This window comes from Nicrophorus vespilloides, unplaced genomic scaffold (genome assembly GCF_001412225.1).
Source record: "Nicrophorus vespilloides isolate i.1.1-1 unplaced genomic scaffold, Nicve_v1.0, whole genome shotgun sequence".
NCBI classification, from domain to species: domain Eukaryota; kingdom Metazoa; phylum Arthropoda; class Insecta; order Coleoptera; family Silphidae; genus Nicrophorus; species Nicrophorus vespilloides.
Genome location: NW_017096042.1, coordinates 1,219 through 22,071, shown reverse-complemented (window position 1 = coordinate 22,071; position 20,853 = coordinate 1,219). Strand labels below are relative to the sequence as shown.

General features: G+C 34.9%; 2 protein-coding genes across 2 annotated transcripts; both read left to right on the top strand.

The window, feature by feature from the left end:
- The first annotated feature begins 11,987 nt into the window (after positions 1 to 11,987).
- Positions 11,988 to 13,233, top strand: LOC108569220. Its single transcript, XM_017930682.1, has 6 exons — positions 11,988 to 12,060; positions 12,115 to 12,328; positions 12,382 to 12,488; positions 12,543 to 12,791; positions 12,853 to 12,900; positions 12,964 to 13,233. The coding sequence occupies exons 1-6, from the start codon at positions 12,009 to 12,011 to the stop codon at positions 13,098 to 13,100; spliced, it is 807 nt and encodes a 268-aa protein (XP_017786171.1). The 5' UTR covers positions 11,988 to 12,008; the 3' UTR covers positions 13,101 to 13,233.
- Positions 13,234 to 19,733: 6,500 nt separating this feature from the next.
- Positions 19,734 to 20,652, top strand: LOC108569211 (the record flags this gene model as incomplete). Its single annotated transcript, XM_017930672.1, has 5 exons — positions 19,734 to 19,799; positions 19,861 to 20,065; positions 20,118 to 20,221; positions 20,299 to 20,544; positions 20,605 to 20,652. Coding segments are annotated over exons 1-5 (655 nt in total), but the record flags the coding sequence as incomplete, so codon positions are not given.
- Positions 20,653 to 20,853: the final 201 nt, after the last annotated feature.

Sequence of the window (20,853 nt, the reverse complement as noted above, 5' to 3'; positions counted from 1 at the left end):
AGTGCTCAATTTTATGGACCAAACGAGATTTCCGCGACTTTTCCACTTCTACAGCGAAGTCGTTAAATTTAAAGTCGAGAAGAACCAAATCTACGATCATTATATAAACCTTACACTTCCTCAAAGCAATTTCATAGACCACGAGAAATTGAATCGACTTTAGTATAATGTTTTATTCATTCAACAGTTTATATTTACCTTACTTTATGTTATTTATTATAATATTGAAATAACATTATAATTATATTGAAAAAATATATTATAAACATAAAAGAATGAAACATAAAAATAAACATATTAAATATTTGACTATTGACCATAGAAAATATTAATTTTAAATATCAGCTAGTCGTGTTTGTTTAATTTTATTAAATTAGTTTGCGTATTATAACTACCTTTCAGTTATGTTATAATTATTTTTGAAAAATGAAAATATAAAATTTCATAAAAGTTACAAAAGTAAGAAATCTCAGTCTTGTAGAATTATGATGTTATGTAGATCAGTGTTCGTCTACCTTTTAGCAGGGAAAACCAACATTTTTGTTTATAATTGTACGGCAACCCAAATGTTTACAATATATTTTGTTGCTTTGACGAAAGGTGACAAATTTAAAGTTACCCAATAGGTTGAGAACTGATGATGTATACAATAATGTAATAGGTAAAGTGATAACAAAATTGTTATGTAAGATCGATGCGGCTACATCAATCATGAATTAAGCGTACCGAATTTTCGCAATTCTTTTCATTTGCCGCAGAATTTCGAAAAAAAAAACAATCAACGATCGCAATTTCCATCCTCTTTGCGCGGAACGTGACCAAATTGCGGTGACGAGCTGCGACAGTCCGTGACATTTGCGGCTAATTTAAAATAAATATCATTGTACATCTGCAACTCTCAAGTTTCGCACGAAAATGCAATGTTGTTATTAGCGACATGAGGAACGAGACAAAGATGAAGAAGTGGTAGATGCAGCAGAAAATAAAAAAAAACAACCGATCGGCGAGTTTCTGTATAAATAATTCTAAGTAGAATAGCGTCGATTGCTTTTACTTGTACTCCTTACATTTTTAAATAGGCAATTGGATTAGTTTAGCAGCCTTGTGATTGAGAATAAACGGATTTGCCGTGTGCGATAAATCAACATACATATGCGTTCCACTTAGCACTTGTTGTTTGGAAATTTTAATGTGGAAGAGGCTAGAGGCATCATCATCATTTTATACCCGAAAAATATACCAAGAGCGAATGGTATTGGCGAAGTAAATTCACTTATTGGTTTTGCTGCGGATTCTCTTGCCATCTTTACAGAGTCGTAAATCTTTCATCCTCTGCAGTTACTACCATGCAGGTAGTTAATTGGATGAGATTGAACAATCTCGCTCGACTATTATTATACAGTCCATATAATAATTGCGCTTCCGTGCTAATTGATTTCTAAAACTAAAGCTTTGTCGAACGGTGACATCGTATAAACATTTTTGATGGAAAGAATAGCGAATTGGATTTTGCTCGATGCAAGAGAAAGATTGCTGGTGGCTCCTGCGCGACTGCCTCCTGCATTCTGAGCTAATTGACTTCAGGTAATTAGCGACGTTAATCGCGCTTCTATTGTCAGCTAGCAGAAATTTACTGGCCATAAAAGATCGGAGCTGTGAAATACAATTTGTAACGGTTCAATTCACGGTAATTTCCTCTTATTTTTAATAATACCCTGTCACCTTCTCTTACTCACACTTAACTTCATCAATTCATGGTATCGTTAACCACCACTCAATTTGTTTTCAACAGTTTTTTTTAGCAACGAAAACTTATTAATTATCTTCAGAGTTTTAAATGAAATTATTAATTTTTAAATTATTACATTTAATAACATGTTTCAACTAATACAATTTTTATAAAAAATAATACATTTGGCGACGTATAGTTAAAAAAATACTAGACTTACTTAATATAGACAAATTCAAAACATTAATTCTTGAAAATTCGAAAATTAAACATTTTGCTGAGGAAATTGTAATGTTTTAGCTGTTCGTTTGAAAACTACAAAAAATAATTTGAATACGGATTGGATTTCTAACTATTTCTAACTATTGCCGTCATGGTTGTAAGTAACTTCCGGCTAAATTTGTATGCACAAGAGACGTGGTTAAAGCGATGAAATGTGGTTTACGCTAAGGGTGTGTTCGTTAGTTTTATCGAGGTGTGGTCTTTGCGGATGATTTAGTGGTCTTCAGCAAGTCGTACAATGTCAGGAAATATTAGTAAACGGTTCGATGGCTTCTTTGATGGGAATAGAGGTGATTCCTTTGATTGCTTCAAACTGCTCCAACAAACCATTAAATTATCTTTAACTACCGAATTAGTTATATAATAAACCTTTGTTTGGTTTATAATATATTATATTGATTTCAACTAATATTTATAATTTTGATGCGTTTGATGCAAATGTAATCTGTATACATAACATATTTAAATAAACAGCTATGATCGGAATTTGGTTTTTTGTTCAACGAATTTCTTGAAATCGAATTTCGATACGTGAACTTTGGGAATAAAGTAAATGTTTTACGAGTAGTAGTCAGATAGCGTTATGAAGTTAAAAAAAGCAACTACCTGAATTTCCGTTTATCTCGAATCTTTATTCGATTTTAATAAGCATCTTAACAGCATACTCCTTCGTTGTCGAACATTTCGACCGTACTCTCCCCTAACTGGAATTAAATAATTAAACGGTAATTCGCTAGTAACGCGCAGCTTGTTCGCAAAGTTTTCATCGTTTTTTCTCTTGCTGCTCGAAGTTGGAACCGAGAGACGCTTCTTATTTTGGCTCGTAACTTTCGTTCTTCGATTAAGTCGCAGCTGGAAGCGACTCCAAATATTCGAGCCCCGCAATCGCGTTACTCGCAGCGGAATGAAATTATTGAAATGGAGCCCACTCCATCTTTTAAGGCAATTAAAGAAGATTTAATAATATTATAAAAATGTGCAAAGGGGGTGAGAAAGATGGCAAAAAGAGGGCTCACTAATAAGAGCCGTAAATTCGCATTCTACGTGCAAAAGCGCAGGCCAAGCATTTGATGCAATTAAGACGCCAAAGATTAACCTTCTTTAAATTGCCGCAGACGATATTATTGAGTCGCCGGTGTGTTTATTTTATAGGAGGATAGTTATATGGCCTTATTAGTTTAATTGATCAATTACTCGCGGCTCAATTGACTCCGTTCGCAGGGAATTATTGATATTGTGCGGGCGTTACACCTCCCTCCCCTTCGACCCACCGCAAGGTTGTTGTGCATTCGTGTACAAACAACGAAGCAGACATTAAAAGGTCAACTGACATTGTTAAAAGGCGTTCTAACTTTTCTTCAAATAAACCATCTACGTGCACGCCAACAATAGATTACTGGGACTGCCTAAATGCCACGAAAATGCAATCAATTTCAGACTCATCCTTAATAATAATAATGCATTTAATCGTTCCTATCCATCTGTCCGGTCTGCTCTCGCTGCAGAGAAGGGCTCTCCACTAAATCCGCCCAGGAATGAATTTACCACCGTATCAACTGAATGCGATCGTCTTTCGAACACGAATGCCTGTGATTCTGCACGAATAAATTAAAAGCTTATACTAATGATCTGTGATTTGAGCAGCGAATGGCGGGCTTTTAAACTGCACGCACGCAACTGCTCCCTTCCCAAGAAATAAGTTATTACTCAATTTGAATAATTATACGAATTTGTTACCGGTGTAAAAATACACGCTGTTTTAATGTATAGTCTTTTTCATTTATTAATACCCTGTTAATCCTTTCATTACTGACACGCAGGATCTCCTTCAAAATATACGTTTTTAATATATTTTTTAATCATTGCTCTTTTGTAAGCAATTCACTTTTACTTTTAAAGTTTACAAATCTTCAAAATTGACCGTAGCTCGGATTAAAACAGTGATTCTCAAAGTGTGGGCCCAGGTGGGTCGTGAAAAATATTTGGGGGTCGCATTAATATTTTATATTAATGACAGATCAATCGTGGCTGTTTTTCTGCACATACTCATTCTTTGGAGATTCGCAGAAACTTTTTATGTCCAAAAGGGGGTCTCGGACCAACATGTTTGAGAATCACTAGATTATAACATTATCATTACTTTGATCGACGTTACCTGATGTCATAATGATGTTTTCTAACGTCATGGTGACGTGACCTAATGTAATTCTGAAGTCATACTGACGTGGATTAACATCATAATATGTTGCCTGACATAATTTTGATGTATTAACGTTGCCTGACGTCATAAATGTAATTTATATGTCATAGTGAGGTGATGTAACGTTCATTGACGACACCATAAAGTTAAACTAGCGTTGTCATAAATATGATTAATTTAATAATTTATATCAATTATAAACGTTGTTGTCCACAACAAATTTTCTCAAACTATAAGGCAATATTGGGTTGCTCACGAAATGACAGCTGTCACCTTACGTCAAATGTTTTATGCTGGGTATGTATGGATTGAGCAACGAAAAGGTTGAGGCTCTAATGTTTAAATGAAAACCAACTCTTCATTTGACTACAGTAAAAATAGGATAATTTTTAGTTGATTAAGAGCAAATATTGAATAAAACAAATTGTTGTGTGCCTGAGATTCGAATAACAAAGTCAACAATATTGATGAATAGATGCATTATAATTGAAATCAATTTGATTTCAACAATTACTAAGCCCATTGACGTCAAATCGATTTTGTTTGTTTAGTAATTTGGTTTTGCTTTGGAATGGAGCGAGCGAATAACCGGCGGTTCTTCAACCATACAGTGTAAATACACACAATATTGTATTCAAATAAAGTGGAGAATATATCTGTGTATGTATGTGTTTGTGTATATGTGCAGCGTGTAATTTCTAGTTATAACATCTCGTAACATGCACTTAGCATTAGAAAGTGATTGGTTTTCATCCAGCGCACGAGAGGCGGCATTGTGTTAAATAATCGAACGGATCCCGAAACCCACACGCATTGTGTGCCATCGCACACGATCATATTTTCCATATGTCCATTGCTAATCTGCTCCCGTGAAAAGTATCGTTAAGTCGATCTCTCTCCATCCGAGGAATTAATGGAAATTTATGGCATCGAATTAAAGGGCTGCGCCCACGGAAACACAACTTTTATACCTTTTCGGTTACAAACATGTAAAAGTGTATTTGGTCGGACCTCACGCCCTAATCTCGTCCATCTCACGTTATTTGTTTGAATTACAAAAGTACACGAAACTTCGGTTAAAGACTTAATCAATAACACTTAAAACGTGGCAAGCCTTAATCAATGTCAATTTACTAAGGATGTGGGTATTCCGGCAACAATTTGCTCCGGTATCGCTCCCGATCCGAGCGTATCCTAATGAGATAATGACTTATTTTATTTTCCTTTGACTTCATCTTCAGCTTCTGCTCCCATGGATTGCGAGAGACAGGGCAGACGTACAGTCACTCCACCTGAGAGATTATTCGAGTTACGTGAAATAAAATGTAACGACTCTCCAGAGCGCGCCGCATTCTGCACCGCAATTATATTATATTTATACTGAGAATCGTCGTTATACTCTTATTAAATAACTTAATGGCAAAAATCGGAATTGAATAACTCCATCAATGCGGAATCGGAGATTAACCGTAGAAATTAATTGGAAACGAATTGCGCGGAATTTTCCTCCTGCCCTCGACGGTTCGGAATAATAATAATAAAAAACGGCGCCAACTGACACCGCTCTCCACATTGTTTCGATTTTATTTCACATTTTTATTATAGAAATATAATATATTACCAAAGACATCATCCATCATTCTCCAGATTCTATAGCATCTAGTAGACGCGCCGTAATCTAATTATTTCAATTAAAATCCACTTATATCATATATTCATTAATAATTTATTGTTTACATTTAAAAAAGTTATAAACAATTATATATTTATCAAGAAAGTAAATTTTATGAAATTTAAATATAAAAAAGGGCGGAAAGACCCCGGTCGTCAGACCTTTGGCCAGCCTATTAATATATATATATATATTTTTTTTTTTATGTTAGAATTTATTTATTTATATGTAAAGAATGTACTTTTTTTCCTTATGTATTAATGTTTGGCCAATAAATTATTATTATTATTATTAAATATAAAAAAAAATCAAAATTTTATTTCCTAAAAAAATAATGATTTTAAGTGTGTCTATTTATATAATAATTAAATATTTGTGAAATTGGTACAGAAATTATTTAGAAATTAATAATACGGAAAATATAAATAATTTTACGTTGAGATATTTAAATTTTCTGGTAACATTTATTTATCAATCAAAGCGGAATATGAATTGAATGTAAGTAACAATCAATGAATGATAGGAATCAAGATTACAACGTTCAAACCATATAGTTTCCACTGCAAATTAGTATACATCGAGCGGAGACCTCTAGCAATGAATAATAATTTATTAAAAGAGTTGCGCAAGGCGTAATCTCCGTTGTACATGCAATTTCACAGACACACACACACACACATTCAATTACAATAAATAATTGCCACAAAGTGATTTAATAAATGAAATAATTTATTTATTCGTGAGTCGATTAATATTGTAATATTTGCGCGCGTTAATAACGGTAATTTGTTCGTTCGGATCGGCGGCCAAAATAAAAACAATTTCTCTTAATTAACGTTTTACCCGTAATGGCATTTGGCGTGTTCATCTGAAGGAGAGGAACGAGCTGACCCACTCCTTCTTCTTCTTAGGATGACCTTTTGTTTGGGTCAATATTTTCCATCTTAAATGCGAAAATCCGTTTTCTAATTCGGTGCAAATTGCATTATAGATGGATGTGAGATGCTGCACTTCGTCCATCGATTCTTGAATACTCGAGAGACCGTTCTGACCTGAATAATGCGGGCAGACCAGATCCGAGCAAGGCTTGATTTACAAGCGCCGATCGGTGGCCGAAAAAGGACCAACGCAATTTTATTCATAAATCCATATTAAAGCGTAAAATATTGATATCCCTTTCTCTTCGCACCGCTTTATTAGGTAACAGTAAGTCATATGTCGATGTAAAATTTTTTCATTTGCTTTTTTTTAATACCAATATAAATTGTGGCAAATTTCGAGTTAAATAACTTCACCTAAATTATTTACTTAAATATCTTTAACTCTACCCATTTCGCTTATATTGCTGGAATTCCCATCATATTTGTTATTTCTCACTTAAATACTTCTTGATTTTAAAAGTTAAGAAAGTTTACAATATTATGAGGAAAAATAGATGGAGTTATAAAGAACGACAAGGTGCGGAAGAAGGAGAGGACGGAAGATTCAAAATGTTCCCATGGGTGTTGCTCGTTGGGAATGCTTCGCATAGTTTTCTTCCTATCCTATAGTATCCTATCCAGTTGCGCGCGCGAAATAACATTTTTTTCTCTCGATTTGACCGACTCCAAGGTTCACTACACACAGTGCGCCCGTTTCGCACTGTTATCCACACATAACTTGGAACGGAGCCGCCTCTGCCGCTGCCGCCGCCGCCCCCGAGAAGACGAAATCCACTTGCTGGATGCGAACCTCCGTTATTGACTTTATTGAATTGATTGCTTATAGAAATTAGGGGTCAAATATATCTTCATTAAACTCCAACCGCGCAGCAACCCATTGATCACGCTCCAGCATCCATTGCGGAAACTCTCGAAGATTAATCAACAACAAACAAAATAAAGTAAAAACAACAACTTATAATAACTTTCCTAAAACCTATCCTCTTCTTTGAATCACGTTTATATTAAACAAAAATCGAAACAGACGATTTCACCTGCAATTGCAATTTAACATATGAAATAAACCGCATTTTACAAATATATTTCGACATATTTTCCGCTATTTTTTTTTTCGGATTAGTGGAATGCATTTATGTAATAACGACTTTGCAGTTTGCATTTAAATCGAATTTTCCTGCTTTCACTTGACATAATCGTCGGAATTTTCGCTGCGATTGAGCCTACATAAATTCGAGCTTAATTATCTGGAAATATTTCCTTTTACTCCGGGGAACAAATCATCAAATATCTATTTCAATATGGATTTTTTTTATTACATTATGTCATGAGTTTATGGATATTTAAAAGTTGTAAGTAAAATTACTTAGTAAAAATCTTGTTTTTCAGGAATAGTGTTAACAGAGTTTGTGAAACAGGAGAACCAGGAATAATTTAATACGAAATTAGCCCAGATCTCTCAAAATGTTCGTTTCGCAACGGGGATATCGGGTTATTACTTATTTTTTTATGAGACGCGTTAGTAAGATGACACCTGTTACGGGTGGAATGTGCAGAAAGCAAAGAAACGGTGTCCGAATTTTACGAACATCGATTTCTTTATCACTTTATCTGCAGGGCAGACGCTTTAAAATGCAAATCCGTTTGTCGTAACCATTAATCGGTGGATTTTATTGGACGCCCGGGAAATTAGGCGAGAGCCTCCAAAACGTACGGCCGATAAGAGCTGAAATACGTACGTCCATTGTAAACTATGCTTATTATTGCCATCAGCTGCGTTCGCATCTCTCTGTTTCTCTCTGCGTCTGTACCCTTTCGTATAATTTTCGAGTTTATGTGATATTTGTTTTCCCTGCGCGTTTTGATGGGATACATCAATGTGCGGGATGGCAGGACGATTTACATTCGCAATTGGAGAAGGGGCTTATCAAAAAGTGCGTAATGGTCGCATCTGCAGTCTATAAACCACTCGACGCGGAGATGGAGAGTTAAATAAATTTCCCAACTACCCAAATACAGAAATCCTTTAGTCCTGCCACGGCCGATGTGTGGTTTTTATTTTTGCAGTATTTCTTTATTACGACATTATCGCGAAGCGATTTCGTCCTGCAACGTTTCTATAAGGAAGCTGATGTACGATGCCACGTACATCTCCGTCCGTCTGGACCATCCGGAGATAGGCATCTCTCGCGAGGCGGAGAGCGGCCGCGAGATGCTCGAGATTATAATGATATTTGATTTTAAATCGTTCGCTCTCTTCGGTCCTCGCATCCACCAATCCAGCAACCTTCCTTCTCTCGATCAATTATGTACTCACAATAAACAGCAATAAACGTCATGCGCCAAAAACCCCGAAAGTATTATCTCCGCGAGGGCAATTAGTTCTCGATGCGAGATAAGGGATTGGAGGGCTTCGAGCACGCTGCGAAGAGATGATGGAACTCAAATTAAATGTAGAGGAAGATGCGAGATGCTCGGCGTAACGATGAAAGAAAAGGATAACCGACCGACAAACAAACAACAACAACAACAACGAAAAGGGGAAATCGAAAAGAAAAGAAACAAAAAAAAGAAGAAGAAGAGAGAGACAACCTCTTCGATATATGTATATAAAGAGGAGAGAATAAAACACGGCCCCGTCATTAATAGCCTCCTTACAGCGTTACAGGGCACATTTTTTAGACTAAATACGTATTATGTACATACAACGATCTCATTATAAGGGAATAATGGATGAGGAACGAGAAACATTCCACCGAGAGACCTCACCTCTTCTTTCTTTTGTACACTCCACCGAAGCTCTCCGTCCTCCTCCCTCTCCCCTCTATCCAACTTAATTTTTGTTCCTCTCTCTGCTTTCATCCGTACCCTTTTTTTTTGGACGTTATTCGCGAACGGATCGCGCGAATCGCAAATGCGTTGGAATCCATGCTGCACTACACACCTATGAAGTGTGCAATCCCAGAAGTGTGACCCAGTATCGGGTCAGTCGAGGGTCAGATGCAGACACGCGCCTTAGAACTCCCGTAGTGGAAAACTCGTGCTCTTATATGGAATACACCGACACAAGAACACTGCGATCCCGCCGTTTAATTCCCATAAAACACTTGTTGATATTGTGCCATTAGCATAACGACGCTATTTACTCTCATCGGAAATTTCATTTTTTTTTCAGCATTAGATTTACCTAATCGATGCAGAAATACATAATTATCATCCACACTATATCTTGTCTTCAATATGCTCAAATATAACCAAGGCCATCTTATCCATTAGACAGCTTAATCCGAGATTTTGAGAGATTTACGAAAAAATATTGGTTAGATTCAAGAATGCATCTTTTGTTATAGTCTAAGACCTACGACAACCTAAATGTAATTAATAACTTCTATTATCATCAAAGTGACACTCTTTTCAGAGTTACCATTTTATGCATAGCAGTTGTACACTTAACAATCATTTATGTCATCTTTTAGTTTAAAACATGTAACTTTCTTCTTTAATTTATATTCAAATCTTTTCTAAAATGTTCTAAATTTACAATATCGATGCGGAAATTGGGTATCCATTCGAAACCTGCCGGATGTTGAGTTTGTTTGAGCTTTCCGATCATGTTGGAATAATATAACAAAGGCAATTTCAGTGAAATATTGAATAGTGGTGGTAGAACATAACACCGTTCCCTTGTATATAAATATATATATATATATAAACATACACTACGTGCGATGTGATATATTCAATTGTATTTCCAATAAATTGATGGTGTAATATGCACTTGCATATTGTGCATGTGCGAGTGTGTAAGGTGCCCCTCCGATTGTGTACAAATCACTTTTTATGATGATTTCATTTCGCACGTGCATGTCGTTCGAAAACTGTAACAATAACTTTCATCCTCCGACTGCTACTACCGCTGCTGTAAAACTCCTCTCCCCTTTCGACCGACTGCAATTGTTCATTTTGTCCCCTCTAACTTACCAACAAAACAATACTTTATTATCCATCTAGATATAAACAATTTTATATAGCTTCAATTGCAAACATGATACATTCCAAATAGAAATTTTCTTATTGCTGTTATATACACAAGAATTTCAATCTTAAGAAACAAAAATATTTTAGTAAATTAATTTATGATAGAGGAAAATAATCTTATTGTATAGTAAAAAAACCGACTCCATCATATGTATTGAGTTCTTCTTGGAGATGAAGAAATGTTTGGACTGATATGAACTGGAAATATTACAGTATTCTCAGTAAATGTTGGTTAATCCAGATGACAGAAGTTCCCCTTGCAATTTTCTATTCTTTGGGATTATTAATAACATACGATAAGTTGGATTTGTTGAAGAAGTAATAAAAATACTTAACCTCTTAATTTTTTATCTTAATTTTTTATTTACATGTACAGAGACAAATTCGCTATTTACTATAGTAAACGAACATTGTATAGCATAAATAGATAGGCGAATAATAAATAATTTATTGGATGTTCGCCGTTTAGTAAAGCGCGTTATGAATGTCCATAATACATCAACGCTGTGGACAAAGGCGGGGAACGCATAAACGGCCGCTTTTTTCCCAAAACAGATAGATAAATCACGACGAGCCATTCAATGATATTATAATTTCATCGTCGTCGCCATAAAGCACCAAACTGATGACCATCCCGATTCCCTAGCATTGCGCCGCACGCTCAACTCAATGTGTTGACACGGAATGTATACATTATAAGATTATATGCGGTCGAGCCGCAATAAATGGCAAATAATAAAATTTATGTACAAAATAAAAATGCATGAACAGTAACAGGCGAGTTTGTGAACTTTCCTTGCAATTAATCTTCCGCATAATAATATTCTTTTAATAGTTTTAAATTATGATATAGAATTTTATATAAGTTATAGTGGTTGTCTTGGTTTAAAGAAGTTGGGATATTACATGATTCTGCAGACGTTCTGCAGGTTACTCTGTTCGATTGAAGCATACAAATTGCTCGTCCTTGACTCTGGAAATTCCTTATCACGATATGTACAGCCGAAGCCGTTCGTTCGCTGGAATACGGCACGAATATGTAATTGAGTTAATGCACTCTGCTAAAGCTAAACAATAAGGAAAAAGGATTTCCCCGACGTTTGGATCTCATAAAAGTCGAACGATGCAACGAATTGTGCTCAGTACAACATGAAACTTGCGTCGCTCATCGTGTCTACGTTCTTGATAGTAGCCATCAAAGGTGACCAATCGCTAAATTTAAATTTACAGCTAGATAGATTTCATTTACTTACAGCTGCTAAGCATTGCGATAATCTGGGAACACTTTTCTACGATGATCTGGGATGCACCCCAACTTTAGGAACAGTTGGATGCCCTTCATCTTACGATTGTCCCAATTTCAGTGTAACTCCGGGTGTTTGTAAATTCCGCGGAAAAGAATACACTGGTGGTCAAATAATCAACGGAACTTCGAGATGCAATCGAGGATGTTATTGTCAAGGAGCATCGTAAGAGTCTCTCAATTTGTAATTTCGGTTTAAAAAACCAAACTGCTTTTTAGAGCTACTCAATGCGCCATAGTCGATTGTTACTTCGGTCCTAAAGACAACGAGGAATGCTACAACACGTATACATTGCACGGTTGCTGCGCTTCAGGAGAGAAATGCCGTAAAGTCTAATATTCATAAAATATAAATATTTATTTTAATTGTCAATATGTAGCTCCATTCAACGATTTGGCTACATGCAAAGCGAATGGAAAGACTTACAGGGAGGGCGAGAAATTTGTTGGTGATGGTACTTGCATGAGTTGTATTTGCGGTAAGGGCTTTAAGGGCGAATTAGTGGAGCCTTTCTGCGAGAGAATCAAGTGCGACGTGGAATTGGAAGGAGATAAAATCGCGGATAATTGCGCTCCCGCCTATCGCAAAAATAAATCGGCACTTTGCTGTCCTTCATATTACATATGCCGTACGTAACTAAACTGACTGTGATTCGAACAAAAATATATTGATCATTCTTATTAATTTAGAGTCGAAATCAACCACCGAAGATGTTGTGTTATCAGGAACCAAGAGTGGTCAGTTTTTCAAGAATTTGTAATAATTTATTGTAATAATTTGTAATAATTTATTGATTGCAGATCGTAAATGTAAATTCGGAAACGCCGAATACAACCTTCACGACACCTTGACTTTGAAATACACCTACGGTGGTCAACATACAGCGAAGTGTGCTTGCAACTTACCTCCTCTTCTGACCTGCACTTTAGATTACTAAATTAAGAATAAACAAATTTGTGGTTTATTTTTCTGATGATGCTGATGATGACACGGAATGTATACGTTATAAGATTATATGCGACCGAATCGCAATAAATAGCAAACAATAAAATTTAGTTACAAAATAAAAATGCATGAATATGTGAATATTATTTCAGAATTATATTGTACAATTTTACAAGTATAATATACTATTTGGTATAAGAAATTAAGAACTGTTTAAAGAAGTTGCGATATTACATGATTCTGCAAGCGCTCTGCAGGTTACTATGCTCGATTGAAACATACAAATTACTCTACCTTGATTCTGGAAATTCCTTATCACGATACGTACAGCCGAAGCCGTTCGTTCTTCGGTATATGAGAAAAATTGAGTTTTTCTACTCTGCAAAAACTAAAGAATAAAAAACGGTTTTCCCAAGTGTTTGGATCTTATAAAAGTTGAGCGAAGCAGCGAATGGTGTTTAGTGCAACATGAAACTTACGTCGCTCATTGTGCCTACGCTCTTCATAGTAGTCATCAAAGGTGACCTTACGATTGGTTCAACTTACAGCGAAAATAATATAAATTGCTTACAGCTGCTAAGCATTGCGAAAACCGGGGAACACTTTTCTATGATGATCTGGGATGCATCCCAACATTGGGAACAGACGGTTTCCCCACATCTTACGATTGTTCCCATTTCAGTTTAACCCCGGGTATTTGTAAATTTCGCAGAATGGAGTTTACTGATGGTCAGGAAATCAATGGAACTTGGATTTGCACTTTAAATTGTTATTGCGCAATAGACGCGTGAGTCTCTAAATTTGTAACTTCGTAATACTTAAGATAAACTCTTTTTTAGATTCTCCGAAATTTGCGCCATCGCCAATTGTAATTTAGGTCCTAAGGATAACGAGCAATGTCACAGAACGTACGAAATTCACGGTTGATAAACTATAGGACAGAAATGCCGTAATTTTGAATATTCATGAAACTAATGTAATTATTCTACTAATTCATATTTAGATCCTTTAATGATTCGGTTACATGCAAAGCCAACGGAAAGATTTTCAGGGAAGGCGAAATTTTCATTGCCGTTGGTACGTGCATGAGCTGCATATGTGGTGAGGGTTTTAAGGGTGATTTCGAGGAGCCCTACCGCGAGAGAATCAAGTGCGATGTGGAATTGGACGGAGATAAAATTGCAGAAAATTGTGCTCTGGCTTATCACAAAAAATAATCGGCTCTTTGCTGTCCATCTCGTTACATCTGTCGTAAGGAACTGAAATAATTGTAATTAAAACAAAAAATAATGATGATTTTTGTTCTAGTTTTTGAACTCAATCACCGAAGATGTTGTATTATCAAGAACCAATACTGGTCTGTTTTACAAGAACTGTTTTTTTTAGTGATAGATTGTAATAATTTATTGTAGATAGTAAATGTAAATTTGGAAACGCCGAATACAACCTGAAAGACACCTTGACTTTGAAATTAATCTTCGGTGGAGAACATACAGCGAAGTGTACTTGCAATTTACCACCTTTCCTGACTTGCATCGCCGGTTCGATTCCTGGTCAGGCCAGGCCCTTTGTAAGCCCTCTCGGTGCTTAAAGCAATAAGGCCATTGTTCATCACATATGAACAGTCAAATGAATGAGGTTCAGCATATGAACCTTCAGTCAAGTCGATGGACATTGACAGTGTTAAGGATAGCAGCAGATTCACAGTCAAAGGAAATAGTGGAATCGCAGAGCATCAATATACTACTGAAGTTAACCTACAAGACGACAGCCAACCTACAAATTAAAAATCAAATCATCATAATGGTAACTATCCATCGGGAAAGATTATCCACATTGATGAACAGATTGTGAATAAAATTATACGACATAAAAAAAATTGATATTGCATAAAAATTAATAACAAACTAATTTTGTATAAAGTCGTATTATTTATTAAAAAATATCTGCTTTCGAAATCTCAATTATTTAAAATCACAAAATAACTTGTTTTATAACTTCATTGTTATTAGAGATTAATAAATAATGAAGAAAAAACATTGTTTGATGATTGTATTTCCATGATTTTGAAAATGTTACTTAATCTGCAACGATGGCAATCGAAATCCCAACAATCAAAATCCCCAAAATTCGAAATCCCGACAGTATTAAAATCTTTACTTATTCATAATAAACCTTTCCGCCCGGGTATTTTTCATGTTATATTATATTTTTTGGTCAATAAATTGTTATAAATAACAACAATTAATAATCTAATTGTATTTTAGATTATTTTTTATTGTCAAATAATAAAAGATAATGTCAGGATTTCGAATGCAGGGAATCTGAAATTATTTGAAATTGATTCGATCACAACATCACAAATATTTTAATAATTGCTGTTAAATGTTGATTATGTTTATCAATGTTTTTGCAAATTAATTCCTCATTGATATTAAGTTGCGAAGTCTGCGGTAATTGGAAGTGGTTGCGTTAATTAGGGAGATGCACCTGCGTCTAAGGAAGATGATTACGATTCGGGAAATAACTAATATATAAAAAAGGACAAGGAAGACGAAGGAGAAGGAAGAGGGAAAAAAATGTTAAGGTAGAGGAGGAGTTGGTCGTTAGGTGAGCGCGAGCCGGGTCCGCGCCCGTGCTCCATCCATCCATCCGTCGAGATCAAAGGTGAGCTCCGTGAACCCGTAACTATTTTAGTGCCGACCGTTTTCTACCAGTAGAAAAGAAAAGAAAAATGAAAGAACTCTTCTCCTATAGATATAGTGACACGCCTTCCGGGTTTGCAAATAAATTACGGCAGATCGCAAAGAACAACCAAAAAAAAATCAATGGACAAATGTTTAAAAAGAATGAAGACGCGCATTTCATTCCTCCGCAATTAAATCCATTCCGTTCCAATGTTTTCTGTTATTTTTTTTAGCCTGTTCTCGTTGGACTGCGATGCTGCGGGTGGATCTTCAAGATCCGATCTATCTGGAATCAAATCGTGAGAGACATCGGTTCTTTTCTTTCTAACGAACTATGAGCCTACGTCTGAGGAGACGAGGAGAAGGATCCTTTTTAATCGCGGCGCAAAAATAACGAGTCGACCCGATGCATTTTATGGTGCAGCGATAGTCATCTCGAAAAACAATAGTCCTCCGCTCCACTTCCAACGACTCATAATTTCGAAGGATTCGTTTTTGAAGAAACGAGCGAAAGTCACTCCGCGTAAGCCTAACGAGCCCACAAAAAAAAATCTGCGACATTTACTCGATTCATTCTAATGGCACAACATGCAAAAACACCCTGACCCAATCTCGTTATATTCATCATTCCAAAAGAATTTACCTTATTTTTATATTCAAATATTCAAGAATAAACTCAACTTTATTATTATTTTTTATGAAAGATTTTCTTGTATATATATAAAATTATGATTGTTGATACAAACTAACAAACCATTATTCATTAACATTCCGTTTTTTCTCAGTACTTTCTCAATTTCTTTCTTTATGCGTCGTAAAACGCTCATTCGAGTATTCGAGTGTGTTTTGATTATAATTTATTTCTGAACGTCTCGACTACTTAGCCTATTCCAACATCAATGGTCGGTCTTATTTATTTATTTATTTACATACTTAATTGCTGCGCGCTTGTAATTATGCCTCAATTAGAGGCGAAAAACACACTGCAACAGAAAACGACGTAAAAAATGTATAAAGATGATTACAATAAACGATAATTACAATGGAAGAAGTGGATTTTCACCGTTTACTTTTGATGATTATATTAAGGTATTTACATAATTACCAGTCGCGCTTTGTTTATTTACCTATTTTTTACTCGTGTGTTTGGGGTCTTTTGTCTCAATAGTTTCAAAATTAATAGAGAGAGAAAATGAAAAGTTAATTTACTTTTAAAATTATTAATTTACTCCACGCAACCACAACTTCATCAACAAGCTAATTTTGTTTGCTGGAGAATTTGGAGTTAATTAAATATGTTAGTTCTTTTTTAGTATTTTTATGACTCTTTTATTTTCGTGATTCAATGATCGTTATAATTTGTCAGAATAAATACACTCTCGTATCTGTACTTAAAATTCTTAAAACATAACAATTTTATGAACTTGGAAATATTAAAAAAATAGAATCTTTTTTTGGTGTTAACGGCATTGTAATGATTTGTAATCATTTTTTGTGAAAGATTTAATGACAACAATTTGGCAGCATTAATAATAATCAATCTTTATTGGCCACAAAGTAGATATAAAGTAATCCGGTACAAAGTTCAAAAGGAATTGCTGATATTCCCCCGGTCCCAAGTATTATACAAATGATTAAGCAACTCAATAAATGTAGATACAATAGATACACTAAACCCACTCTGGGCATAAGGACAAAATAAGTATGTGTAAATCTTCAGATTATTAAAAAAAAAATAAATAGAAAAAGTTGGAAAGGTGGACAGCTACACACTATCAAATAAATAAACATCGCTTCAACAACAAGTCAAATCAGCAACAACACATTGTTAAAATATGTCTTCATCAAATATTGGTTTGTTGTTGCAGAATCTTTGCATGCAACTAGTTTTTTGAAACTGAGAAAAAGATTAACGTTCGTGGAAACTGCTGAAGTCTTATTGAACAATCTATTACTTAATCGTCGATCTTCTCTGGTGCGCGCGTATTTCATCATTATGTAATAACTAGGAAAAACTATTATCTCTTAATAGGGGTCATTTAAATTTCATATAAAATCGATGAATAGGAATGGGAGGGTAAATGGTTAAAGACTGTATGTGTATAACATGTAATGGTAAATTATGATGGTTCGCGGATGCAACCATATCCCGTGCATATTGTATACAAGTGCGCTGAGTGAGACGTGTTCATGACTACCGCGGTATCACGCGTCTGGGTCGTAGTTCAATCATCAGGGGTCAGCCGTGGCCCCATCGGTGCGTTGCAGCACTTCACCTGGTGCAGCCGTAATCAACGGAATCCGTTTCCTGATGCTCGCTCATCCACCCACCCATCCATCCATCCTCCAATTAAAACCGAAAAACAACGAAAAACTATATACTTGTAGCTGTAGCCGCAGCAACCGATCATTTCGGAGCGGATCGCATTCTTTCCCACCGATTAAAACATATCGTTTCTTTTATTTTTATTTTTCTTTCTCCTCTTTCAATACGGTAGCAGTATAAAAAATGGTTTGGGAAGAAGAAAAATTAACGAGCGGACGCATCGTGAGCGCTTCTTTGTTTGATCATATCCGAAGACCACCCAATCAAACGGGAGCAACGCGGAGCGGTGCCTTCGTACGTCGTCGGATTAATTAATTGCCTCGGAATTAACAACTGATTAATTTTTCTAAATTCCTTGGGCCCCCACTGATCCGATATCCCCAACGATTTCGATACTTAATCACTACGCTTAGGATGATGTCGTCGCTCGTTCATTACAAAAGCATTTCGGTGTTTGTCAATTTGGCTGGCAGCTGAAAACATGTGCATGGCCTCCTATAAATTGTAACATAATCCAAAAAAGGATTATTGAAAGCAGAAGTCTGGATAAATCAGTTTTACGATTAGCCAATCATAAGAATAGTACAAATATAAAATGTATGCTTCAAATTAATCAATAAGATGAAAGAAAATTCAATTAAAAAAATTTCTTTCAACTTATTGATTATTTGACAATTTTTTTTAATGACATCTAATATAATGACGTTGTGCATGCTAGAAAACGAAAATAAACTTACTGAATAACTTACCTTGTTTATGTGTAACTAAGAACTAAGTAACCTAAGAAATCATAATATAAATGTACAAGGTATGATTTCATTGTATTTGAATGTACTTTATTAATTTTGTAAGATATTATATAGTTTTGCGGCCTTCTGAAGGTATGATGTCAAACAATTGTTTGATTTTTATATGTGATTTTTTTATAGTGACATTAAATTTTAATTGATTGTTTTCCATTTGATATATTGCGGTGTAAACCTGAAATACTAAGTCTTATTTACTATATTTGTACCATATCATATGATATTAAATATATAATGTAAATCTATTGTGTATAAAATAATCTACACTATTTTTTTTTTATTAAATTTACAAAAAATAACTAAAATACATAAACCTAATCTTCATCATGTATACTGTTCGTTCGTGTAACGAATCTTCGTTTTCAGAGTAAAAATACTATGGCTAAAATTGACGTTTTTCATCGTAAAGAAATCTATTTTATGAACAAAGAAAAGTTTTATTAACTAAAAGGTCATCTTATCATGTTTGTGTTTATTATTGTCTTTCATTTAACAATTTTCAGTACGAAACATTGAAATGCGGATTAAATTAAATTGAAACTTCGTTATCAGAGGTAACGTAAACCAAGGTATAAATATTTTTTAAATCCATATTATAACTATGCAAACTAATTTCAAAAGGAAGTTAAAGTTGTTAAAAAAATATTTCTGTTTAGTACAAAAACAATTTAAAATTGATAAGGAATTAAAGCATATTAAATTTCGTGTTATTTTTACTTCGTACACAAAGTTAATATACTAGAACGTAAAATAAAGCAATCATTGTCGCTATAACATATAATCGAATTGTGTAAATTGAAGTAGTATTGTTTGGGAAGTCATGGAAAGCATATTGTTTGCGATTTTAGTGTCAGCGCTTGCATTTGTTCAAGGTGATTTCAAATACCCGAAATAAATAGTAATTTCATATATGTAACATCACATTTTTTGCAGGTAAAAACTGTGATTCGCTGGGAACGCTTATCTACGAAGATCTGGGATGCAAAGCAAAAGGAGGCAACAACAATACATGTCCAATTTCGTACGATTGTCCCCAAATTACGGTTAAAAATGGAACTTGCAAATTTGGTGGTACTATATACAAAGAGGGTAATCGATTCAATGGTACCAATGTATGTATGCCAGCTGTTTGCATGAGGTATGACCATTCACGACCATTATACGTAATCAATTTAAATTTTGATTGTTAGTTCAGGAATCGGTCGCATGGTTATTGATTGTAACCAGCGTCCCGAAGAAGGCTGCTATTTTGCAAACACCTTGGACAAATGCTGTTCAATTGATCAGATATGCGGTAATACTAGAAATTTTAAATAAAGATGCCTATTATAGTTATATAATAAATTTAAAAAAAATCAATATTTAATTTAGATAGTTTTGATGACGTCGAAATATGCAATGTTACCGGTCGATTGTACCTGGAAGGAGAGTATTTCACCCCCAAAGGTTATTGCCTTCATTGCATTTGCAAGCCAAACTTTGCAGGGAAATTTGTTGCACCTTTCTGCGAAAGGATCAGGTGCGGAATCGAATTAACGAACGATCCGATTTCGGATAAAAGTGCTCCACTTTATCTAAATAGTCCAGTCCGATGCTGCCCGATACAATTTATTAAACGTATGTTTTGATAACCTTTTTTATTGAAAACTTTTAATTACTTTTTTGTTATTATTGTAGCTACAAATGCAATCGTAACACATATTATACTATCAGGAAGCTCGAGTAGTAAGTAAAAATTATCTACGTTGATTGAATCGTTTCTAGTTTATTTATTTTAGCTGTAAAATGTAGTTTTGGAGAAGACGAATACGAGCTAGGTGATGTTTTGATAATAAACTACCAAAGCAGATATAATTCCTATATGAATACTGAGTCTGCCATTTGCTTGTGCACTTTACCACCTCTGTTAACTTGTACTAAGATTTA